Raw genomic sequence first — 27,190 nt, 5'->3', positions numbered from 1 at the left:
TGATGGAAGCCTTGCTTTTTTTATTGTTTACAAAATACCTGTCATAAAAGAATTAATTACTTTGAAAAGTTGAATCAACTTGCAAGCTTTAAAGTGGCATAGTTTTATTTTCAACTTGCTTTCATCAGAAACTCCTAAATATTTAATCAATGCTAAGAAATGTACTATACGTTATTCAGGAATACTTTTATTCTTGAACGTACCCTGATAAGAATTACAAGCATTTCATCAAGCACAACAGCATTTGAAAATAGTATTTTTTTTAAATACTTTTTTAATTGTTCCTCTTACAATGATTTAAAATCTTGACATTTTAGTGAAATGTATTTGTAGACATCGTCACAGGAGCGTCCTGGTGGGAGATCATGGAAGTTTACCCTGACCTCTCAAGAATGTTCTTATTTAGCAACTTTTGTCTGACGATTTGGCAAAATAATATCATTACGTATTCAACGGATTTTGTCAGACAGACGATTCGGCAAAATTATCATCATTCGGGAAAACTTAGAGTTCCATTCGTCAAACTGGCAGTTTCTACCCTCCAAAAAATTTTACTGAGGGTCGTCCCTGTTCCTTACGTCAGTAAAATATGTCCACGTGAAGGTTTAAGTTTTTCATTTAAATTTCAAAACACTTTCATCACCTAATAGCTACATTTTATTTTTCATATCGATGTATTTTTTTTCTGGTGATGGAGACGGAAAAAAACAGCTCGACTCGTGCGGATTTTCAGCCGTCACTAACCTACTAAAAAACCATCATCTGTAAAACTTCTTGTTTCTGCTCTTTTTCACTAACTTCTTCGAGTGCTTTCGTAGCCCGAAAATCCTTCTCGCTATTTTCTTTTGGTAGTTATATTTCTTGTGTTTCTTGATAGCAAACAAAATGGTGGTGAAAACAATTTCTAGCAACTCATACACTGTTAGAAGGGAGAATCCCAACCAGACGCCGCTGTAACCGCCTAGATAACTAAATAACTCCATCGTCTAGAAAAAAACAGAAAGAAATGCGTTAAGAAAGTAGTTGAATGTAATATGAACGTTTAAAGCAATTACATTTTCTCTGCGCATGCGCAAAAGATAGCAATTTATAACTTTCATAATCTAAACTCCAACTAGATTTTCCAACTCACAATAAAATTTCAGTTAAATATCTTAAAAACTCAAAACATTATCAGCGTTCTAATAAGCTGTATTTGAATACCTCTTGGGCAGACTATGAATCGTGAGGGATCGCTCACAAATAATCCGTTTTTATCATGAATCACACTGAGCGATTGCAAGAAATTGTTGCAAACTTGCGAACGACCCCTAACGAGTCGTCGCCTATCCAAGATCTCTTCAAATTCGGCTCATTATATCGCTGATAACTTTCTGAATTTTAAAGATATTGAACTGGAATTTTATTATGAGTTGGAGAATCTAGTTTGGGTTTGGATTATAAAAATTATAAATTGCTATCTTTCGGGCATGCGCAGAGAAAAGACAGTTGCTTTAAATGTTATATTTTTATCAGGTTTTCAATATTTTACTTTCAAATTTCAATATTATGCTTCTTTTGTGTGCTATCAAGTTTTCTGAAAGTTTCGTAAGCTTTGACGGAAAATTTTATGTGTTATAAGCCATAACACTTCAAATAAAATTCGTAGTTCCGTGAGAAATTCTTATATCTTCATGAATATCAGTGATAATTCTCGAAAGAACGTAAAATAATTGTACATAGTAAGGTAACTATTTTTTGAAATTTACAGCTTATTCTGAGCTATTTACGATGAACGATGATTAAAAAACCTTTTTGTTTTCCTCAATTTGTTGCTGGTCCCCTAAATGCGTGAGTGATACAACTTTTAATGAAAAAAAAAACGGCTGGAACATACGTTTTATGTGACAAAAGTTACAAAGCAATTGGTTTTTTATTTCTCTAGAAATCTTTAAAAATGTGAGTTTTTGAAAGTGTACCAATACTTTTGGTTACATAGTGTATAATACATTTTCGTTTGTCAAAATTGTCTTCAGATGTCTTTAATTGCATACCAAAACTTTAAGAACTCAGTTTAGAAATATCAGCCATTTCTTAAATAGTTATTGTCAAAGAAAAACATGAGACAAAAAGATTTCGTAACCGTGGAACGTTTTTACTCCATAACAATTACTTTAATAGCAGACGATAAATAACCTTGAATTTAAACAAAACATTCTGTCAAAATCGTTTGGTTTTTATTAATATTTATTAATGTTTGTACACTTTTTAGTTACTAGATTATTAAACAACAAACGTCAAAGATATCTCCACGTAAAAATTGTATAAATAGTCAAGTCGCTTTTATGAAGTAATTATATTACATTAATTGACTTCCTAAACCCCAAAAACTGCAGCTCAAAACTAAAAATAAATTTGTACGCACGCCCGTTGCGAAAAACGTAGTGTGAAACAAAATGGCCGTTATTTTTGATGACCTGTAAAATTATTTCTCGTTGGATTCAACATGTCTACCCGAGATATTCTCACATTAGAACACCTAGAGATCAAGATTCTGAAGAGAAAATCTCTGGACCTAAAAAATTTTACGGGATTACATTTGGGGGCCTGGAATATAACATGGAACCACAACATGGGAGATCAAATGAACATAGCAAATTGGAGAGAAATTCATTATCCATTACTTGAAAATATACAGGCGAACCAAATGACCTTTTAATTTTCTAATACGGGCAAGACCGTGCGGGTACCGCTAGTATAAAATATAACACCTGCTTAAAATATCGCGACTGGGCATTGCGGTAATGATGGTTTGGTATGTAAAAAGAGGAGGAAAGGAACTAAGAGATCCACTGATGCTTGATCAGACCCTGATAATATGAGCAAAGTTTTAAAACGATTTGATTATTAAAAATGTTTTTCGTTTTGTAAAGGGGTCGTTTCCGAAATTTGAAAAGTTTCTTTTTTTTTTTTTTTCTAAAAGAGCATGCTTAAAAACATAGGATTTAACCATTTTTTAAGTAATTCGACGAAGTTTAAGATTTTTAACAATTGAACGGTGCAGTTTTATTGTTTACGCTTCTGCACATGATATCACAAATGATGAAATGCCGCTCATTGATGCCATTAGCACAGAGCTCAATATTTAATTCGCATCTTTACTCATGTGTACTGGCAACGATATGGTTGATAGCAATCGTAGAGCGTAATAGTATTTAATTCGCTTCTAGATTAGTATAACGTGGAAACACGGTAGACAGCAAGCGTAAGCATTCATCGCGTCAGTGGAGATGCGCCAAAGTACATCATTTGTGACATAAAGATCACGCCTTATTTTCAAAATCGGGCATTTAAAAAAAATAGTTAACATTTAAGCGTTGGAAAAATGAAAATTTTTCTCGCTCCTTTTTTTCTTTTTTTGCTTTTAAAGTGATAGAACTTGAAGAGATTTTATTATGAACTAGCTGCGTTGCCCGGCTTTGCTCGGTCCACCTTGAAAATAAAAATTGTGTCAAGTGACGTATATTCAACAATCAGGTGCAAAAAATAAGTAAAAAAAAAACATCATGATTTCCTTTCTAAACAATGAAGACTGATATTAAAATACTTTTAAGAAATTAAATCCAGAAAGATGGATTCAAAATTCCGTAACCATGGAAACACAAAATAAAATAAGTTTGAGGAATTAAAATGCGAAAGAAAATGGTTCACAATTTGAATGGAATCGAGATTTCTGAAACTTGATTTAAAAAGGCTTGTAACTTTTTTTTCCTTTTGAGATAAAAGCTTATTTTCGACCATAGATCAAGCTAATTCTGGAGTAAAAAAAGTCGCTTTTTCCAATGGCGTCAAAAAGAAAGCTGTGGGACAACTCCTTCACTTTTTATTGATTTATTTAATGAAGAAAGTAGTACCTAAATTTCAGCTAAGCCTAAAAAAATTCGAGCTAAAAACGCAAATAACTCCCGCTGTGATAAAGTTAGAGCATTGAAACAAATAGCGTAGAACGCGAAAATTCTACCCTTTCGAACGATATGTAATATTAATATGTGAAAGTAATTTTTACCCCCATATTCGGGAATTTATGTGAAAATTGGGCCTAAATTGGAATAAAAAAAGAATTACTCATTGAATTTTTTTCGAACCGGTCTGCAAACCTTCTCAGGACTTAAAGAAACAAACTGTGAAAATTTCAGCAAAATCGGCCGGGTAGTTCTCGAGTTTTGCGAGTTCAAACAAACAGACGCTTTTTGGAGACTTCATTTTATACTATGTAGAGAAGTGCTAGTAACTTTTCTTTTTGTGTGTGTGTTCAGTATGGGGATTACTTTTGTGATATTGGAAATTAATTTTGTGATACACCTTGAGAAAATAATATAGCAAAAGAAAAATATATTAGATTCTTTTTTCTATATTTTTTGAAATCATTAACCAATTTCAAAATATTTATTGAATGGATTTTATTCGGATTTGTGGTTTCTAATGACTGATTTTCTAATTCCAAAATGTTCAGCAAGTGTATATATTTTTTAATTATTGTGTTTTGAGTTGTGTTTATTGTAGTAAACTACCGAAATCATAGCAGTATAACTGTCATAATATCATCGTTTGAAATTTTCAGTCTTTTTTCATTCTAGAATTTTTGTAGAAATTTTAGCGAGGAAAGAGCTAAACCGATCTCATTGGCTTATAAATGAACGTATGTTGTTATTAATGCGTGAACATCAATTTGATTTATAAAAATGAACACAAGACTCATTCAAGAATATACTAAGATTGTCTTACATCATACTTCGGAATGTGCCTGTATATCTTGTGCTCCAGTGTTGAATAGTAGACTCGTAGCAAAGCTAAGTTGTGCCTAAGGAAGAAAATGTATTCAATAAATCTCTAAACTTATTTATCGGGAAAAAAATTAAAGTTCTGAACAACTTACATTTTGTCTTTCCAACTTCTACTTGGGTTTGTATGTATATTGTGCTGGAACTGAAAAACATTACGAACATTAAGGCGGCGAGAAAAAAAGTTTTTTTTTAATATGCAGGTTGTAACAGTACAGCGTTTACAGACTTTCAGGGCAGATCGAGTACACCTAGGCGATGGAAAATCACATAGCAATGCATGGTCGGAAACGCTTTCCTGACGCGATAGTGACGACACAAAGCACAAGAAACAGGGCACGAATAAGAGCAGAAAACATGTTATTATTTAAAAAACAGAAAAAATGCTGGTGCACACAATTGTAGATGTTGTTACGTAAACCGAAGCATCAGATGACGATGCATGCGCACACGCGGTTTTTGTTGCCGCGCTTGCTTTGACGTTCGATCTTCAATGCGCCGGAGATGTGGGGCATGCTTCACGGTCCGGGGTCGTAATTTCGAACACCTACTTTGATGACGATACCTGTCTCCTTCACGATCTTTTTTCTCAGTTTTTTGCTGTATTAAGAATAAAAATCATGTTTTCTTCTCCTATTCGTGTCGTCTTTTTGGTGATTTGTGTCGTCCCTATCGCGTAATTAAAGCGTTTCCGACCATGCATTGCTATGTGATTTCCCATCGTCTAAGTGCACTCTATCTGCCCTGAAAGTCTATAAATGCTGTACTGTTACACCCTGTATACTTTTTTATGTAAGCGTTCTTTTTTACAAATAATCTTTTAGAGTTTTCTCATATCTTTTGCACGTAGTTTACGTACCATTGCGCGACTATTCCACATTAGGGCACAGTAAAAAAAATAATAATAATGTATAGGGTCTGGTGGGGGAAAGTGGTCAATGGGGTAAAGTGGTCATACGTTAAATAAATGGCTATAGCTTGGAAATAAATGTTCGAATGAATGTGAAAATTTTATTTTACGATAAGGCAGTTAGAAACTACATTTTGAATACAAAATTTCACAGCTGGCAAAATTTTATTTGATAAAATAAAATATTTTTTGTGAATATGAAAAATTTCAAAATCTAAACACCTCTATTAACTTTCTTGGAAAAATTTGTTTGTTTGAATTATGAACAGATTGACTGCACAGGAAGCTTCCTACATGTCTCAAGAACTCTTACTCATTAGCAGTTATCTGAATCTATATTGGTTATTTTTTTAGAACAATTTAAGTAAAATGGGGTAAAGTGGTCATAAAATTAGGCTTAACGAATATTGTCCTTCCAACGTCACTTAATCTTTAAGTATGAGGCAGACATGAATTAAATATTAATTTCACTTAATATGTATTGTTTTTACAGTAAATAGGGTTAAATATACGAGTATATGCGTATGCATACGCATATACTCGTGTAGGCACGTATAATATACGTATTCACATAAATGCACCAATAAACGCGTAGTATATGGGTATTTGCAAGTATTTTTTGTCTATAAAGATATACATTCGACTATACACGTACTATATACTCGCTTATAGTCGTATATATACGAACACTTATATACTCAGGTGGACACGTGTATGCGCGTACGTACTCGAAACTAGAGTAGACACTTACACACAAGCATATGATATACATGTATACAGGGTGAGTTTAAATACTTGAGCAAATTCTTAAAAGATGTAAGAGGGGAGTAGAAGAAGCAAGAATCATAAGAAACATATGGTTACAAACACAACGCTGAAGCGCTACATGCACGCAAAGTCAGAACCTGATGGATGCAAAAAAGGTCACAAATTTATTACACCAAGACAATTTACACAGCATTTTAGGTGTTAAGAAAGTGTTAAAGAGATTGATGAAATTTATGGCCGGCTGCTGTAATACATGCGTCGCAATCACAAAGCACTCTCTGTTGCAATAATGAGACCTTTTGAAAAACTTTCATCAGTCGCTGTGCCTTTGTTGCAATGCGTGTATTAGAGCTACTACAGGGTCGTAACTTTAACATCTGCTCTAAATATTTCTTAAAAACTGAAATGTTGGTTAAAATCATCCTTTTTTTTTTCCAATGGGGCTGTATAAGAGTCCCACCTGAAGAGGCGTCTGGACCATAAGCAGACCTAGTGCGCTCCCTTACAATGCATCAGTATTTCATGTGCCACCATTAAGGCGCTGATGCATGACACAGTAGTTTTTTTGATGCCCAGTTTCCACCAGGGGGAGGCACCTGGGCTCTTTTTGATGCGAAATTGCACTAGGAATTTAATTTTGCTTAGGGAACTCCAAGCCAAACGAATACCCTAGGGATCTTTTACATGCCGCATAATCATACGACATGGGCGCTGATGATTTTCCGCATCTCGAAAATCCACCGACCAGCATCCTGAGGTCAGAACCCGGGTTCACAGACGTACAAGGCCAGCGCCTAACCATCACGCCACCAGCCGGTCAGGTAAAATCATCTTTGTGTAACAAATTTGTAACCTGTTTTAACAATCCATCAGTTTCTGACTTACTGTGCATGTAGCGCGTTAGCGACCGTAAGTTCATTATGATCCTTTGCTTCGTATCGTCCCTTCTCACACCCCTTTGATTTTTGCCCCAGAGCTTGCATTCACTCTGTAAACATACATGTGTATTAGAGGGGAAAAACCCGTTGTATGCATACATGTACTGATATACACCCAAATGTACGTATATACGTCTATACTGGTACATAATCGTGTTTACACGTAAACATATGTGTATACTCGTTGCTCCCATAATGTATGTACGTGAGTAGGGATGTACAAACATGCACTGGATGTATTCTCGAAATAACTCGTGTGTACCCGTATGTATACTTATATATGCGGATATATGTCTACTATACACGCATATACTTAGGTATGCATCTATATACTCGAGATACAAGTGCATACACGCATATGATGTTTGTTTATACGCGTATAAACACGTGTAGACACGTATACTGTAGGTAATCACGTATACATGCTTATATATACCCGCGTATACTCGTGCATATACTTGTAATTATAAAAATAACCGAAATAAACAAATATTACGGTTATTTGTAATAGTTATGCATCTATTTTTAACAATGACCACTTTACCCCATGCTATGACCATTTCCCCCCCCCCTGGGGTAAAGTGGTCATAAGTACATAGGGAAATGAAATTGTTATAAAACTACTTAAATCAATATTTTTTTTCCTGAAATTCTATGTATTGTGCCTCTTTAATAATGCAATGTAAAATAACTACAAAAAAAGTTGAAGTGCTAAAGAAGTTATTGTATTTAATATCCACCTAAGTTGAAAACCTACGATTTTATGACCACTTTACCCCACCAGACCCCTACTCAATGAATATTTCATTGAAAAACATCGAAAACCACTCCATATTCGTAAAATACATTAAATTTCCTCAAAAGTTAGGATGAAGAATTTCCTTCTCTTGCCCCCCCCCCCCCTTGTCTCCAATAGGGTCGTTTCCATAACTTTAAAAGAGTTTTTTTTTTCTGAAAGCGCATTCTTGAAAACATAGGATTTGACCATTTTAAAAATAACTTGACAAAGTTTTATTATCTTTTAACAATTATTTTAATCGGGGCACAGATTCAATTTCATTTTTTCGCTTCGCACATGGCATCAGAAGTGATGAAATACCATTCACTGATGCCATTAGCGAAGGGAGCAATATTTAGTCCGCTTCTTTACTCACATGTAGTGGGCAACGATATGGTTGATAGCAAGCGTGGCAACGATATGCTTGATAGCAAGCGTGGCAACGATATGGTTGATAATGGGCAAGTCATCTCGGTGATAGGAACAGGGATCCCTTGGAGAGTGATATGGTTGATAACAAGCGTAGAGCGCAATATTTAATTCGCTTCTTAATTATCATAATCTGGAAACGCTGTAGACAGGAAGCGTAAGCATTCAGCTCACCAGCGGAGTAGCGCGCAAAAGTTCATTACTTGTGACGCGCCTTATTTGAAAAATCGGACACTTAAAAAAGTTAATTATAAATTAAACGTTTTGAAAATAAAAGTTTTTTCTCGCTCCATTTTTTCCCCATTTTTTTTTTTCTTTTTTCTTTCTTTTTTTTTTTTTTTTTTTTTTGCTCATTCTTTCAACTACAGTGACTAAAAGTAGTTATTTTGACTGATGGAAACAACCCCTTTGACCTGCCTTGAATAAACCACCGATGGAAATATGAGGATAGTCTGATACCAGAACTGAGAAAAATTTGAAATCAAGAGAAAAAGACTTCCAAACCGAAATGTCTGACAAGTTTCAAATATCGGTAAAATATTATGATTTGACTATTTGTTTTTTTTTTAATTAATGATTGAGTGTTAACCCCCCCCCCCCCCCACCTTCCCCTCCATTGATAGCATATGGCGTTAATGAACACTGCCTGTGGTACCGTAGTTTGAGATAATAAGCATATAAAAATGTTTGCATTGAAAGGACAAAATGGGTCGTTTCTAAAAATTTAAAAGTAATTTTTTTTTCTGAAAGAGCATGCTTAAAAACATAGGATTTGACCATGTTTTAAATAATTTGACAAAGTTTAATATTTTTATCAATCTTTTTTAATTGGTGCGCACATTGAAAATCATTTTTACACTTCTGCACATGACATCCCAAGTGATGAAATGCCGTTCACTGATGACATTAGCGCACAGCGCAAATTATTATAAACTGGCAACGCGGCTGACAGCAAAGCGTAAACATTTAGCGCGGCAATGCAGTATCGCGCCAAAGTACATCACTTGTAACGTCATAAAGACCAAACTGCAGTCCTCGGATGGAATGACTGAACTGGCGGTGTATTTCATGTACAGTAGAACCTCCCTTAAGGGACACCTCTATTTAAGGGACATTTTTTCAGGTCCCAGTCCATTTGAATTGGGACCTCCGTGTATTTGCTTCTAATTAAGGGACACTCTATTTAAGGGACAATCACAGAGAAAAAAATTATGTACAAGTGCGTAAGAATTCCAGTAAATGAATTTACTGGAGTTCAAGTTTCACTTTTCCTCTAAAAATTAATTGAGGAGAGTTTAACATATGTAAACGAAGCAAGTATATATTGTAAAAGTCTTGCTGAAAGTTTCATGCACAATTTGCGCATCAAGATATTTATTCAGGTAAGCTCAGGGCCAAAGGAGAAGGCATAGAAACTGACTAGTTTTTTTTATAAATACTGAAATGTGAACACTAATTGTAATTCACAATGTCTTGCATTGTAATTTACATGACATGATGAAGCAAATTCATGCAATGAATCATTTCAAAATAAATGCTTTATGCTGCAAAACTTAGGACTTACCAAATTTTTGACACAATAATAAGTAATAAGATCTTAAAAGCTCAAAAAATTCAATAATTGTGAATTTTACTTAGTTGTGTATGAAAAATACATAGTATTTAATCTTAAATAGTAATAGGTTAATAGTTTAAGTTCATAAAAAAAATTATGCTGAGTTAACACATTGCATGTATAAACTAAAATACCTCCGAAGAAGGGACACCTTTATTTATGGGACAAAATGTTTGGTCCCATTAGTGTCCCTTATTGAGAGGTTCTACTGTATTACCTTGCCTTACTTACAAAATCGGACTTTTAAAAAATTAAATTAAGAAAAATAACTGTTGGGGAAAAGAAGTGTTTCTGTCTCCATAGTTTTTTTTTTTTTTTGCTTATTCTGTCAATTTCAGTGACTAAAAGTACTAGTACTTTTGACTGAAGGAAATAACCTCGTTACCGAGATCTATATGATCTCCGCTTTCTCTATATATTTTCCTTTGTACTTGAAATAAAATAAATCCTAACTTTTTATATGGTCTCTAGATCCCTAAAGTTGCATTCAAAAAAAGCACAATTATTAAAAAACGATTACAAAAAAAAAAAAAAAAAACATTTGGAGAAACCAGCTCAATTTTTTAGGGTTTTGCTGAAAATGAAGTGAGAATATATCGCCCTACAAAAGAAAGCACGGATTATAATGTAAAGCAAAAAATAAATAAATAAATAATTAAATGAATAAGTAAATAAATAAAACAGTATACATTTTTTTTTCTTAGCGGTTGAAAAGTGTTACTCTTTGATGAGTAAAAACACTCTACAAAAGCTCCTAAAATTCGAGAAAAAAAAATTAATATAGTAAGCCGTTTTATGGCCCCTGAAAATCAGGAGTGTAAAGTGGTACGAGTCATCGACCTTGATTTCCATTTTAATCACCCCCGAATGAATGTTGAGGTTTTTTTTTTTTTTTTTTTCGACTCAACCACACGTGGATAAGTGCCTAAGAACGTATAGTTACGCGAAATATCCATTTTGACGATTCCCGAGTTAATTACAACGAGTTTTCTCGTGACATCTGTATGTACGTATGTATGTATGTCGCATAACTCAAGAATGGTATGTCCTAGAGAGTTGAAATTGTTACGCAGACTCCTAGTGGGGTCTAGTTGTGCACCTTCCTTTTTGGTTGCATTCCGGTGTTTCTAAAGGGGTCTTTTACCCTCTTTTGGGGATAAATCATCGTTAATTTCGATGTAAACTCAAGTATTGTTATAATTTGGCGGACACTTGGCAATATATAGCCACTCTTTAGGTCGCCAAGTTTTGTCGCCAACTTGGCGACAAATTTGGCGATTTTTTTAAAAAAAAAATCTGATTTTAATTTGGCTACTGTTGGTGATATTTAGAGAATAAACTATTGAATCACATTAAAATTGCCAGTAATGGGGAAATGGCATTAAATTAGGGTAAAAGGAAGTCATGTGACTCCCACATCAGCTCGATTTTTTATCGCTTCAAAGCTTTGATATCGTAAATCTGCATCTTATTTGACCATTTTTGCTAATGAATAGGACTAACGGTTGAGAAGATAGAGATGTTGCTGCTTAAACAGGGCCACACTCTTCTTCAATTAAAATTCATTTGATAATGAAGAAAGGTTAAAAAAAAGTATAAAATACAAACAAATTTAACTTACAAGTTCTCTTTCAATCAGAATATTGCTGCCAATGGATGCCGTAAAAGTTGTATCCCTAAAAATAATCACATTGTAACCGTCAATGATTCAGAAAAACTGAAAGAGAGGGAAAAAATTTTGAGATTTGAACCAATTTTAAACGTGTGACGTGATTCAAGATAATGTCCTAGGTAGGCTTGCATTAAATTTTTTTTTCTAAATCATGCTATACAGCAGCACCTACCAGGGCTTCTAGTACTGTCTCTTGCTCCAAAACAGAGGAGAGGTTCCCCTACCATGTGTACTGGTTATATCCAAATTTTTAATTTTGCCCCTTACATCCCCTTTGCTTCTCAGTGCCTCATTTGTATCAGTTGTAATAGGTAGAATCAACCAGAAAGCACCGAGTGGTAAGATGCGGGATCTCGCAGATCCTATCTTTTACAACAAACAACCTACAGAGAAATCTCGCTTATACACCGCCTCTTTTATGTGTCTTTTTCACTAATATACGATGATTTTCTGTGGTCCCAGCACATTTTATAGGTAAATACTGATAGTTTTATTCGTTTACTAGTGGTACCCGCACGGCTTTGCCCGTAGTAGAAAATTAAAAAGTCATTTGGCTCGCTTGTATATTTACAAATAATGGATGATGAATTTCTCGCCAATTTGCTACATTCATTTTCTTGCCCATGTTACGGTTCCACGTTATGACAGTTCCGTAATTTATTTGTCCACGTTGTGAAAATTTGCTCAGTAAGTTTTTTTTAAAAATTGGTATAGAAAAAAAACAAAATCAAATTTTCAAAAAATCGCTTCGAGGTGCACACCTCATGCTACAAACTAACTTTGTGCCAAATTTCATGAAAATCGGCCAAACGGTCTAGGCGATATGCGCGTCACAGACATCCAGACAGACAGGCAGAAATCCAGATATCTCCCGACAGACTTTCAGCTTTATTATTAGTAACTAGTGACACCCGCATGGCTTTGCCCGTAGTAGAAAATTAAAAGGTTTGGTTCGCCTGTATATTTACAAATAATGTATGATGAATTTCTCTCCAATTTGCTTGCCCATGTTACGGTTCTACGTTATGATAACTTGGTAATTTACTCGTCCATCTTATGATAATTTTGCTCATGAAAATGTTCTTAAAATTGGAATAGAAAAAGAACAAAATCGAATTTTCGAAAAATCGCTTCGAGGTGCACACCCCCATACTACAAACTAATTATGTGCCAAATTTCATGAAAATCGGTCGAACGGTCTAGGCGCTATGCGCGTCACAGAGATCCTGATACACAGACAGATATTCGGACAGAGAGACTTTTAGCTTTATGATTTCACTTATGAGTTGATATTTTTATCATAACATAAAATATTTTCTCTCTTTTTTGTAAACGTTTTTAGAATAAAATTTTACCAAATAAACCACCTTCGCCGCATAGAATGGAAAGTTTCTTTATGATGCAAGTAAAACTCTTCACGCTTACGCCATTTCTTTTTTCTACATTTCTTATTCTTCCAGGTTTTTACAGTTTAGCCGTTCAGTTAGCAACCTTTTACGAAAGCGTTATTCAAGTTCTGTTTCTCAACTGGGAAAATATGTAGTACTGTTTACGATGAAGAAATTTGAAGGAAACCTTTAACGACTAAAAAAATATCGTCAAATCATATGAAAGCTTAAAAAACCTTAAAGATTATATTTGCAATTTTATTGAGCTAATAAAATTATAAACCAATAAAGAACCATTAGGAATGCTCTTTCCCTTTGTTTGCATTCATATTGGTTCTTTATTGGTTTTTAATTTTCCCATTGGTGTTTGGTTAATCCTGTTTTGAATTTTTAAGCTGTTTGCTTATCACGCTCATGGCGTTTGTCAGATGTCTTTTCATCCATGATCATTTCTTTTGCACTGAAAAAGGCGTTCCTTGTAACGCCGAAACACGTGTCTGCAATAATCTGCAATTTGTGCTTTTTGATGTTGTTTTCCTTTATTTTACTTTTCATGTACAAAAGTATTTTTTAACTTATCAATCTAAAGGTTTTTTTTTTTTTTTGGTTGAACATTACAATAAAATTCTTTTACCTGCAGGGCAACCCACAAATACTTCTGCAATAATCCTTCGTATTCGCTTCTTCTCTCTCAGCACAGTCTTTGTTCTCTGTTAAGTGAAATTAGAAGCATTATTTCAAAATACATGGTGTTGATTTTGTTGAAGAAAATGTCTCTACTTTTAACTGGACGTAGTTTCACAAAAATACAAGCTTTCTTCTGTCCTTCAGTATTTTAATTTTGAAATAATATCTAAAAAGCTTGAAAAATTGAAAAAATAATAATAATGTACCTTTTGTAATTAATTCTGGTTTGTAAGGAAGCTCATCGAAAAACAAACTCAAATTTTTGGTGATGAAGCTGCAGCGCTGCTGTTGGTAATATTGAGAGCAACCCACTGTACACATCTAAAATGTAAAAAAAAAATAATAATAATTAATTTGAATTTTGACATCTTGAATTCAAATTATGTTTTTCGCAATCACGAGTGTGTGTATGTAGGCGTGTGTCTTTGTGTGTGGGGGGTATGTGTGTTTGTGTGTAGGGGTATGTGTATGCGTGTGTAGGCCTGTGTGTTCTTGTCTGTGCGCTAGCATAAGTGTGTGGGTAGTTGTGTGTATGAATGTGTGTGTGTGGGGGGTTATGTGTAGGCATATGTGTTTGTGTCTGTGTGCAGGCATGAATGTGTGGGTAGTTGTGTGTATGTGTTTGTGTGTGCGTGCGTGTGTGTGTGTGTAGTTGTGTGTGTATGCGCGTGTGCGTAGGACATGGATGCAACCTGGAGACGGCTTTCGCTCTAGGAGCAGCATCGTGAGGAGCCCGTCGACGGTAATGGTGCGGAGGGTGGCGGTGGGAAAAATCAAAAGACGCCAAAAACATTCAAGTGAAAACAATAAGCAATCGTGATTGCTGAAAAAAAAAGGAGATAAGCTAAAAATCTATATTGTCAGAGACATTAAGTTTTTCATGAAATGATTTTAAAAAATGAGGAAACATGTAAATATATTGGACAGGTATAAAAAGTACTTTGCTGTGGTTTCTATCCTCTTAAACTCTTCTTAAAATTATTGGGAAAAAATACTGTTGTAAAATAATATTCGCCGTAAAAATACATTGTTTTATAACGAATGACCAATGAAGGTCAAATTAAAATTTTCGTGAAATTTAGAAACATAAATGTAGCACAATAATATCTCAACTTCGGATACCGATGGGGAAAACACTCATTATTTCAGAGCAGTGAAAAGTGCTCTTTTGCGAAGAAATGATGAGTCAATAAACAAATAAATAAATCAATAAATTAATTAATGCATGAGAACAAATAAATGAGTGAATTAAAAAGTTAATGAAAAAGTTAGTGATTTAGGAAAACAGTTAAGATCCAATCATAAATAATAATATTAACTAAAGTACTGCACTGAACATCGTAGTCTTAATACGTATATGAAAAGTTTATTGATAATGCACGTTTATTAGTATTAGCGAGTTTTTGTGGCACTAACTCATAACATTTTTATTCCTTTATTCTATGCCTGCAAAGAAATTTTAAAATAGGGAAAGATTTCAGTTTCCAGTAATTAAAAAAAAAAAACATTTTTAATTTATTGGAAAATATATGTTTTATTTAACAGACGCGCAAAAAATCTCAATGTGATTGTAATATAAATTTTTAATTGTTTAAATTTCTAAATAAGTTTTACATTGATAAATTATCTTTAGAGTCATTTATTTTTAACTGCAATCAGCTATTTTTGAGAGCGTAGTTGAAGTATGGCTAGATAGGGGGAGCTGAAAACTAAAAATATATTTCTATGTCACTTTGCTCCATTATTTCACTTTACCTCAGATTTCCTTAGATATATTTTTATTTATTTATTCATTCTATTTTTTTCAACAAAAAATTTTGCAATATGCAATTCCGTTTCCGTTTTGATAGGGCAAAAATGAAAAAAATTCCAAGCATTATAAAGAAACCATAATGAAGTCATACTTCTTGTTGAACACATTTTAACTTTATTTGGTCCCTTTATTTATTTTTCGATTACTTTATTTTGAAAAATGTTATTGCTTCTGGAGAAATAAATTTTTTTAAAACGAAAGTATTGAAACGCACTCTCACCCTCGAAGTGAGCCTTCTCTTATATCTTGCCTGCCATGGCAGTTTGAAGTAGTCTGTACAGTTGGTATTATACGGAAGAGGTAACAGCAGCACAGTGGACTGTAAATAAATCAACAGATTGGTTTAATTCCTTCGCGTTAAGTTTCGTAGACTGTAATGGCACTTAGTTTCACGAAAGTGAAGAAATTTTGCGAATTTTACATGCACAGAACAGACAAAAATCGCGAAGTTTAAATTTTCGCGGTTACGACGGGCTTGCGAAAATTAAAGCCCCTCGAAAACAAGTGATTTTACAGTACATAGGGACTGTCCATAAAGGATGCCATACTTTTTTTCACCTTTTCCCGTTGTTCCAAAGCCTCACACTTTTCCATACCCCTTCCCCTTGTCACATGTCACGCTATTTTTTATTAACCTATTCTGATAAAAAAATGCGTGATGTCCCATTTCTTGTTACCCCCTCCATCCCCCTTGTCACAAACTGTCACAATTTCAGAAACCCCTTCCCTCCCCCTCAAAATAAGGCATCATTTGAAAATAGCCCCATCTTTGACCAAAGACATGATTTCTTCCAATACGTTTGATTGTAAGTTTGTTTTCAATCTACTTTTTAAAAGTACAGAAGTACAGCATGTTTATAAAACCTTGCACTGATAAATAAAATGTAAATAAAAATGCTACTTCTGATTTAAATATAAACCTTTTCTTTTATTAGTTTGACTCTTAGAGAAGGAATTAGTAGTGGAGGGAGTAAGTTCATTCATTGACTTAGCAAAAGCTGTGGCGAAGACGTAAAGTCATGTGACTCAACAACAACGAATAGCTGACATGTTTTGCGAGAAACTAGCGAACGAAACCTGATTTCTTCCAATGCTCTGCTTTGAAATCTGTCACGTGACTTAGGCCGTTTGTTTCACGAATGAAAGTCTTCACTTCCTTCATTTTATCTCTTCTCAATGATTTGATCCTTGTTTCCAAAGGATTTTTTCAAGCGAGGTAAGAATTAAAATAAAAATTAATCACGTATATCCCCCCTTCCAAAGTCTTATGTATTTCTCTCAGCTCATAGGGCCTGTGAATGTTTGCATGAAATTGCAAAGCTGAAGGGATCTCCTTCAGCTTTACAATTTCAGATCCAGTTTGCAGGAAAATAAAACATGAATAAAAAATCAGAAATACATCAAGACTAAAACAGATCCAGGAGATATATATACCTTCTGGTGCATCTAAATTTTATATATTTAATGATTTATTTCATCTTTTTTTGGGTTTTTTTTTCATTTTAATATAATTATTAGTTTTGTTTAATAAGTTGCTTTATTCAAACACTAGCTTTTACCCGCGGCTTCGCTCACGTTGATGTAGTTTTTTTTTTCAATTGATTCAAGTTAATGGTCATTACAGGCAGAGGTCAAATAGTTACCAAAACATTGTTTGTCTCTAGTTTCGCCGACATTTCAAATTCCCTGCCCCCTTAAATGTATCAAAAGGTATGATTAAAACTGAAAATTATGGGGAAAAGGAGTAAATGAAATGTTGGCAAAACTGAGAAGAAACCCAAAAATCACAAAAAATAAATCACGAAAACGTTCAGGAAAAAAGAAGTCAGTTTGGGTAATTCCGAAAAAATCCAATTCGAGTGAGGCCAACTATTCTTAAATAAAGTGAAACAGTTCCCTTATAATCCCGATCTCCATCAAATACATAATATCCAGCGCTACACTGGCAATCTAAATTATTGTATAATGTGTAACTTCTTACCGTAGAAATCGTCCCAAAATAGGGTCAACAATGATGCTACCTGAAATGTTTCCAATAAACAGTGAAATTTTGGTAATTGTTTGAAATTGTGTGCAAGGACAAAGTAATGGAAGTTTTTGCGCTGTTTATGAATTTGCGAGTTAGTTGGCGAATTATTTTACGTGTTAACAAATTTAAAGAAAGAAATATTAAAGAAATGGCGATATTTGGTTACATGGTGAAAACCGAGAAACAGTATTGCGTAGTCTTTAGCTTCAAAAACAGCGACAGTTGAAAAAAATGCCAAATGCCTTAGCTATTGAAATGATTCCACAAAAAAAGTTTGGCTAGATTCCAGCTGATAGATTAAATACTCAGGCAATACAAATAAATAAAAAAAAACCATTAATTCGCCTCAAAGTTGCATTAAAATGGAAAAAAATCAGCCAAATCCATGTATTATTTGCCAATCTTGTGCACAAGTCTTACTTCAAGATTTGACTTGAGAAAAGCCTTGAACAGTCACGAAAAGCAAAGATAGTCAACAATACAACAATAGTCGTTATCGACAGGGAGTTGAGATGATACACTAAATATTGTATTGACTTAAGGAAAGCCTTCGAACATGGAACCAAAAAGCTCATAACTCGTTTTTTATTCTACTTAGAAATTTCGAACAGGTGCCATCTTCAGCAGAAAAATCAGAGCTTTCGATGGACATATAATGTTAATATGTGCAAGTATTTTTTCATCCCCATATTAGAGAATTTATACGAAAATTGTGTTTTATTGCCCCTAAGGGGGTTTTTGCCCCCATAATGGGACGAAAACTACCCTATGTGTTATTCTGATGCATAAGCTATATTATTGTAAAGTTTCATCAAAATCCGTTCAGTAGTTTTTGCGTGAAAGAGTAACAAACATCCATACATCCATACAGACAAACTTTGGCATATATAATAGTAGTAAGATTAAACATTAAATTTCAAATTTTAGAAATTCTGACTTTGGCAGCGTTTGGCAACCAGAAAGCTCTTTGTTTTGACCTAATTGGCGAATAATATTGAAAAAAATGAGCCTTGACATCCCTATAACGATATTTGCAAAATCATAAATTCGTAAACATTTACCTGATTAGATAGATACATTAAGACTTTGGGTTGTAAAAGTTTTTTTTTTTTTTAACCCTTAAATGCATGATGTTTTAAAAACACTTGAAAATATGTTCGTTGGCTTTAAACTTCCAATATCAGATCATGAGAAAAATGTATTAAAACGTAGTTTAATTGATATGGTTTATGGTTGAACAACACTTGGCGACATCAAGCTTTAACAGAACAAACAACAAATAATGTTCCATTAAATGTTCGAAAACATTGATAAAAATTGTGAAAATGCCTTACTATTTAAGTTATAGTAAATTTTATTCGTTGAAGAGCGAAAAGAAGTAGACTTTTTCCCAAGTGCCCTAAACTAAAATAAATGTCCTACATTTGAGAAATCCGAAAAAGGATACAGTCGGACTCCGATTTAACGAATTCATTGGGACCGAAACCTTTATATGTTAAATAAGGGTTATTCGTAATATCGGGATGTGAAAAAAATATAAAAAAACTGCACTTACCTTATCTAAAAGCGTTAAAAAACAACTGCTCAAAAATATCCATAATGGAGTCGTTTCCAAAATTTTAAAAGTATTTTTATCTGAAAGAGCATGCTTAAAAACATAGGATCTGACCATTTTTCAAATAATTTATTTAAGTTTAATATTTTTAAAAAATTACTTAAATCGGTGAGTTTTTATTGTTTACACTTCTGTCGTGTGACATCACAAATGATGAAATGCCATTCACAGAACAAAATACTTAATTTGCATCTTTACTCGCGTGCATTGACAACGATATGGCTGATAGCAAGCGTAGAGAGCAATTTTAATTCGCTGCTTGATCATCATAACGTGGAAACGTAGTAGAAAGATGCGGCAAATTTCATCATTTCTGGCGTTATCAAGACAATGCGTTGTTTGAAACATCGGACATTTTAAAAAAATTAATTAAAAAAAACTGTTGGGAAAATGAAGTTTCATCCATTCAATCCATTCAATGACTAAAAGTAGAACTTTTGACTGAAGGAAACCACCCCATTAGAAAGTGTACACTTTTTATTCAGCATTCCACGACTTTACACACTAGTTAATTTGAATTTCCAAAGTACCAAGTAATAGATGTTTGACAATTTCCTTGATACTTGTCTCGAAATACTCTCTTTTGACTTCATGGAGAAAAGAAAATACTCTTGTCATTTACAGCCTGCTGCATGAGATGTTTTTAGTTTCCAGGGCATGTAAAGCATTTGAAAAAAGTAAGTTTTGATGGAAGTATTATCGCTTTCTGCATCAGAATTGCTATTCATCGGTTGTCCTATCGGCCGTCAAAAATTGCAGTTTCCAAGAAAAGTCTTTTTCTGCTTCGTACAATATGGATATATCATTTGGAAAACAATCCAATATTTCCTAACTCAAATTAACAAAAAAAGGATATATTAATTTGAATTTTTGGCATATTGAATTCAAATTATATTTTTCGCAATCACAAGCGTGTGTGTATGTATGCGCGTGTTTGTTTGTGTAGGCGCATGTGTGTGGGTGCGTGTGTGTGAGTGTATGTATGCTTGTGTATGCAGTGCTGTGCGTGTAGGCGTTCGTGTGTGTATGTATGCGCGTGTGTGTTTGTGTAGGCGCATGTGTGTGGGTGCGTGTGTGTGAGTGTATGTATGCTTGTGTATGCAGTGCTGTGCGTGTAGGCGTTCGTGCGTGTGTGTGTGTGTAAGCGTGTGTGTGTGTAGGCATGTGTGTTTGTGTCTGTGTGCAGGCATGAGTGTATGTGTGTGTGTAGGTGTGTGAGTTTGTAGGTGTGTGTAGGATATGGACGCAACCTGGAGACAGTTCTTGCAAGAGGAGCAGCATCGTGAGGCGGCCGGTCCATGGTGATGCTGCAAAGGGTACTGGCGGGAAAATAACCGTAACATCAAAAACAGTCAAATAAGAACAATAAGCGATCGTGATTGTTCAAAAAATTCCTTTCTGCTGCTAAAATAATTCGTTAATTCGAGGTTTATTATTCGGTAAATATGGGTTTTTACTTTCATTGTAGTCGGGGGAAAAACAAAATTCGCTAAATCGCGAAATTCGTTAAATAGAGTTTTGTTAAATCGGGGTCCAACTGTATCTATTTTTGTTTTCCATCAGATTGGTGCGCTTATAAGTTTAAAAGTGATTTAAATCGTGACCACGGAGAGAATGGCGGTGGTGTTTGAAGCGGAAACATCATTTGTATCATTTGAGGCACTGAGAAGCAAAGGGATGTCAGTGCCTAAATTAAAAATTTGGCGATAACCAGTACAAATGATAGGTGAACCTGTTCTCTGTTTTGGGACAAGAGATAGTACTAGTAGCTCTAATAGGTGTTGTTATGCAGCATGATTAAGGACAAAAATTTCAATGAAAGGCTACCGAGGACCTTGTCTTTAAACGCATTTTTCTCAAAACTTGAAAATGTTCACTTACATCCCTTTACTTCTCACTGCCTTGTTTGTAAACGGCAGAATTAGCCAGAAATTGCCGAGTCGTAAGAAGGGTTCTCGCTGAACCTGATCTATTGCAAATCAATAACAAACAACCTATAACGAAAGATACGAGGGCAAATCAGAAAGTCTTTGCGCCTATTTTTTTTTTCGCCTAAAAGAGGTACATACGGGTATTTACAAATATACGTAGTGTACTACGTACCTTACATTATTTCTCCACAAAGTCACCACACCGGTTCAGACATTTGTCCTATCGCAGCACTAATTAGAGATCTCCCTGTGGTAAATTCTTCCGGCTGCCTGTGGAACCATCGTCAGACCGCATTCTTTGCTTCCTCGTCACATGTGAATATCTGTCCTGCCAGAAACTTCTTCAGTGGAGTGAAAACCACCAGGGCAAGGTCTGGACTGTAGGTGCCCGTGTGAATTGCTATGGGCTTTTGTCCGTTTCTCCATACAAAAAGAATAACATTTCGCTGCTCATAAGTTGTGGACGTCTGAAGAACAACTGTCATCTTAAATGACTGATAGCAGCTCCGCTCTTCGGAGCAAAAAGGCTTGTACTGTTCAAGGAACTGTCACTGCAGGGAATGTGCATGTTTGCTTTGTATTCACAGCCATATTTTGGCTGAAAAAATAGGTGTAAAGACTTTGATTTGCCCTCGTACACTTGATGTTTTCGCTTCAAAGTCATGCGCCATCTCTCCGTGATCAAGATGCAACAATAACTTCAGTATTTTCTTGGTTATTTGGCGCCTACAGAGTTTCAGTTTGTTCTTTTAGTACTATTTTAGATTAGTAATTGGGTACGTTGTTAAATAGCTTATTTTAATTCATTTTCTTTATCAGTGTAAGACTGAATAAACACCCTTTACCTTAAAGGGCAAGAAACGAACCTTTTGTACCGCCAGAGAGTATGAGAGTCCGGGTTCGATCATGAGTCCGTCTGTATGCACATCGGGCATGTTTTCTTCGTCGTGAATAGTTAGGAGCAATCCAGGGTGCCTCCGCGTTTCCATGTTTTCGTCAGTCTCGATATCTATCAATACAGACATATCTGCGAGAAAAAGGTAACAAAGTATACCCATTAGGATCTTCAAAGGAAATAACGTAGGTTTTTTCAGGGAAACGTAGAATAATTTTATTTTAAGGAAAATAGACAAAATTTTCAATCTTGATTCAGTAAGCCATTTTATCGACAAGGGGTGGGATCCGTTGATACAAGAAATATTCTATGAAATTCAAGTCGTTTAACCGTAACTAAATAATGACTTTCAAGGCAAATTATGAGACATGTTTTTCAGGCTTGGGGTATTCGGTACATCTGTATAGCTGCTGTAAGTAACAGTCGAAGACCATTGATTACTAAAATTAATTTAAGACCAGGTTGTGCTTCGCCCCCACACGAAGTTGATTTGATGGATTCTTTTGCAACACAGCATCTCGTTCATGTGCGTATGTACGTAACTTTAAAACAGTTAATCGTAGTCAGTGTTGATTTTAATTTGGGTTTCGTGTATATTTTCGTCAGGGTTTTGTACAGCTCTTCTGTATAGTTTCGCGCCTTTTAACGAGTTTTTATGACACTAACTTATAACATTTTTATTCCTTTATTGTATGTACGCCTGTAAAGAAATTATAAGTAGCGAAAGATTTCAGTTTCCAATAATCAAAAAAAAAAAAAAAAAACATAAATAAATTTTTTAAAGTTATTGTATAAGTTATGTTTTATGTAATAGACGTATTGTCCGTTTTTCACAAGAAGGCACTTGACTCTTTCCTCGTCACGTGGTATCCGATGATTCTTTCTCGCTGCTTTCGGCAGAAGGTGTACTCGGATCATAGCATTTTGCGGCAAAAGCAACAGTTTTTAAAATGTAAGAATAACTAAAATGCCAACAAACAAGTGAAGCAAGTTATGTAAAGGACACAAAGACTTTTTTGCACATTAAAATGCACGCCCAAGTTAAGTTTTTCTGGTTGTCTCATTTAGAAGCGCGTGGATAGCGTACCGATCACCCCCGCGTAAAATGGAACTCTGCGTTCGAGTGGGTGTGGCGAAGCGCCTTCTTCTGAAAAACGGACAATACAAGGAATCAATGTGATGAATATATAAACTTTTTAATTATTTAAATTTCAGAATAACTTTATTACATTGATAAATCATGCCGTACCCGTACCTCTTCTGCTGACTTCACACAACGCGCGCGCGCGCGGCTTGTAAAGTCCTTACTCCTTCACTATCGTACTATGGAATAAAAAAAAAGTTTTAATTCTTCAAATTACAGAATAATTCTGGCATTGATAAACTATGTCGTATCCGGACCTCTTCTGCTGACTTCACACCGACTAGTAAATCACTTTCTTATTTTTTTATTCTACTATGGGAGAAAAAGCTGTCGTCAAGTCAAAGCAACAACCTATTGCAATAGCAAAGACAGCAACGCATTTTGTGGCTGTCATGCAACCAGCATTGTGCTCTTATGAGTAAATCAGAGAACGTAAATTTATTTTTCTATAGGGTCATTCCATATAGTGACTAACGTAACATTCGCAGCTGATTTTCAAACTCTTTTTACTTACATCGGGAGTAAAAATAAATGTGTTTTCGTTTAATATACAGATTTAAAATGTACAAGGTGACTATTTTTCATTTCTACCAAGAATTTGAAGCAAAATAAGCGCTGGCAGGTGTTTTTTCACCAAAAAAGGCATCGTGACTAACGTAACATTTTTGCAACCCTGAGAAACAATGCTTATGTTACGAGGCAAATTTTTCTGAAACTTACGCAGACATTTAAAATTGGTCGATATATTTGTAAGAGGTAATAAATCTATTTTTTAAATCGTACTACAGATTTGTTACAGACGAATCTTTTTTGGCCCTAAATGGTACTTTTCCGAAAAACTGTGTGTGACTAACGTAACGTGACTAACGTAACCATCGAATAGCAAGCAATGAATGCATATAAAAAACTTTTTATAATTAATTTCTTGCTCTTATATTACTTTTATACTTTTTAGGAACCTTCTTTGTGTTGTATTATGGTTCTTTCTTTACTTTTTTTCTATATTAGTGTAAAAAATGGAATGGAAGGATTCAGTTTAATTAACTCAATTTGAATGTGCAAAAAAAAATAAACAAATAAAAAAAAATAATTTTATAAACTAAATAACATCATTCTTGGACTAATTAAATACTAAATATCTATCTTTTAAAAAATTAACTTTTTGCAAGTTGGTAGTTTCACTGAATTCTAGTTTTCTGCTGATGTACTAGTTATCGTTATAAGAAACTCCGTAGTACTTTTCAATGGCATATTATTTTTTAAGGTTTACTGATTCATCGAACGAATAGTGTTGTGCATCCTTTTGAATTAAAATGTAATATTGAGAAAAAAATATTCGAACGTTTTTGCAGAATGCATTTTAATTCCAGATATCACCGCAAATGTTTGAATTTTTAAATGATCATTCTTGTATTTTCTGAAATATATGGCAGCAGCGCTTATCTGTCTCGTCACTGTATCATGTAACATCTTTAAATGTTTTCCAACGAGTAGCCGTTACTTCATTTTAATAATAGGTGGAGATGTATTTTCTAAAAAATAGAGACGTTCTCCTTTGTTAAGACTGTATTTCTATTATCTTACTTCTTAAACTTGGATTCTTGTGTTGAGTGCACATTCAGCAGAGTACTCATTTTGCTTTACTCACATTTTTTCTTTTTAAATAATTCTTTAAATTGGAAGCATCTTTATAAAGACCTTTAAAAAAGTATTTTTCTAAGTAAACAGAAGGTCTAGAATGTAATATTACTGGTATTTTTCACCCTTTATATTTTTAATCAATATAGAATGCCTACATATTCAAAATTGCTCATGAAAATTTACATTAAATTAAATAAGTTTTAAATATTGGCAGTCATTTTTAAAATGTTACATTAGTCACAGGCAAACTGTTACGTTAGTCACAGCTGAAATGTTACGTTAGTCACACTAATTATTTTATATCTACTGATACTAAAATAAATATTTTGCACTTTTTAAGTAGATATGACACAGATGTAAGAAAATAAAAAGTTCTGTTTGGTTCAATCATCTGGTTTAGTTTTTAAGCAGAAATTAGTAAATTTTCGTGACTAACGTAACGTAAATATTTTCATTGAAAAAACAAAACTAATTAAAAGACTTATCTTATAATGTATGCAAAAAGAACTGTCAATTTTATTGGGCCAACATCTATTCATTTAGAATAAACATAGTTCTTTTAAAAATTTGCAAAATATTTTACATTACACAAGAAAACGTAGACGCATGTTTTTTGCACATGCTAAGCCTTTTCTACAACCTCGCACGTTTAGAGCCAGAAGAAAAACACCGAATGAAATTTTTGCAAACTGTTATTGGATTTATGTACTAGAAAGTATGCTGAATGAAATGATAGGTCACAATTAAGGCTTTGTGGGAAAAAAATTTCGGAGGTTGAGGTTGACATTTCTATGCAATGACCCTATATCTGGATCGAGTTTTGGAATAGTTGTCTAAATAATAGCTTATTATCAGTTCGATACCATTAGTCATTTGGTTTTAAAATTCGTGGAAGGACTAATGAGAGAAACTAAAAAGAAGGTAATACCGAAAGTGACTGAAAGAGCTCATTATTCAATAAGCTTTCATGAGATTTCGCTCATCAGAGTTCGTTAACATGAGCTAATGGAGTTACAGAACTGTATATTGTTCAATCTCAACTAATAAATCTGAGGATATTCTTAAGTCATATCTTAAATTATTCTTCACATCGTTTTATCTATCAGTAATTGAAATGAAAAATTCCAACTTATTGATAGTTGCACAATGTACAGTACTAGTAATTTGTCTGAGTTGATTCTCCTAAACATCGTGGATCTGGTGATCCAAAGAAACGACTACTATACCAATTTGGAGGATTGAATGATGAAAAACAATTGAATCAAAATGAAAAACAATTGAATCAGAGAAAGGCATACGAGACAAAAGATTAGGTAGGCGTGGATTTATAAGAGCAACGTTATACCTATGATCACACAATGCCAAAACTTCATCATAAGTACAACTTCATACCCTGATCCAAAAATTGACATTTGTTTAAAATCGTACAGTAAGAGTAAATGTGTGTCTTGTAATGGCTGTTCTTCTTGGTTGGGTGGATGGAAGAGTAGAGTGGAGCTTGAAGTGCAACCACCTCCTTGTGGTGGGTTGTCGATTGTTAATGCAATAAAATACATTTGCATTTCCAACAAAGAGATGCACAGTGCACCTTTATTGCGAAAAAAAAAACTGGAATATAAAAGGAAAAATATTGCTATGCACAAAAATGGTTTTCAATATCGATTTTTGGTTAATTTCATGAAAAGGCTCGGTTTGTCCGCGCACTAAAAATTGGAAAGGAATGTAGTTAATCATAAAGACATGTGAAAGTACTGTTAAAAGGAAGCATTTGTGAATGGTTTTAAAACAAGAATTATAAACTTTTGTACTTTCTAAAACTTTCTGGAAATTGATCATTTTTTTTTTTTTTTTTTTTTTTTTTTTTGCTTTTTTTACACGTTCAAGCTCGTTTCCCGGTAGCTAAACCTTTATATTTTTCAAAAATAAAACTAGAAATGAACTTTCCGGGTGCAAATTCATTGCATTCCAAATGTGCAAGTCAAAGTTAAAAAATAATTTTTTTAATGACATACTCTATTGCGGAGTCGGATGATTTTGGCATAAAAGTAATTTGAAGTTATAAGATTCTAACTCCCCACTTCAGTAGATTTTTGTTACAGAGCTCTATTACTTGTATT

General features: G+C 34.0%; 1 protein-coding gene across 1 annotated transcript in view; it reads right to left on the bottom strand.

Moving 5' to 3' along the window:
- Positions 1-758: 758 nt before the first annotated feature.
- Positions 759-27,190, bottom strand: part of LOC129216720 (acid-sensing ion channel 4-A-like) — a 105,764-nt gene continuing 79,332 nt past the window's right edge. The window contains exons 7-14 of the mRNA XM_054850936.1: positions 22,260-22,420; positions 16,039-16,137; positions 14,212-14,326; positions 13,953-14,028; positions 11,880-11,934; positions 4,916-4,965; positions 4,765-4,840; positions 759-986 (exon numbers count right to left, since the gene is read on the bottom strand). Coding sequence (XP_054706911.1) covers positions 759-986; positions 4,765-4,840; positions 4,916-4,965; positions 11,880-11,934; positions 13,953-14,028; positions 14,212-14,326; positions 16,039-16,137; positions 22,260-22,420 — 860 coding nt within the window. The remainder of the gene's footprint in view (positions 987-4,764; positions 4,841-4,915; positions 4,966-11,879; positions 11,935-13,952; positions 14,029-14,211; positions 14,327-16,038; positions 16,138-22,259; positions 22,421-27,190) is intronic.

The sequence above is a fragment of the Uloborus diversus genome, chromosome 2 (assembly GCF_026930045.1).
Source record: "Uloborus diversus isolate 005 chromosome 2, Udiv.v.3.1, whole genome shotgun sequence".
Taxonomy (NCBI): Eukaryota; Metazoa; Arthropoda; class Arachnida; order Araneae; family Uloboridae; genus Uloborus; species Uloborus diversus.
This window is presented reverse-complemented; position numbering and strand designations above follow the sequence as displayed.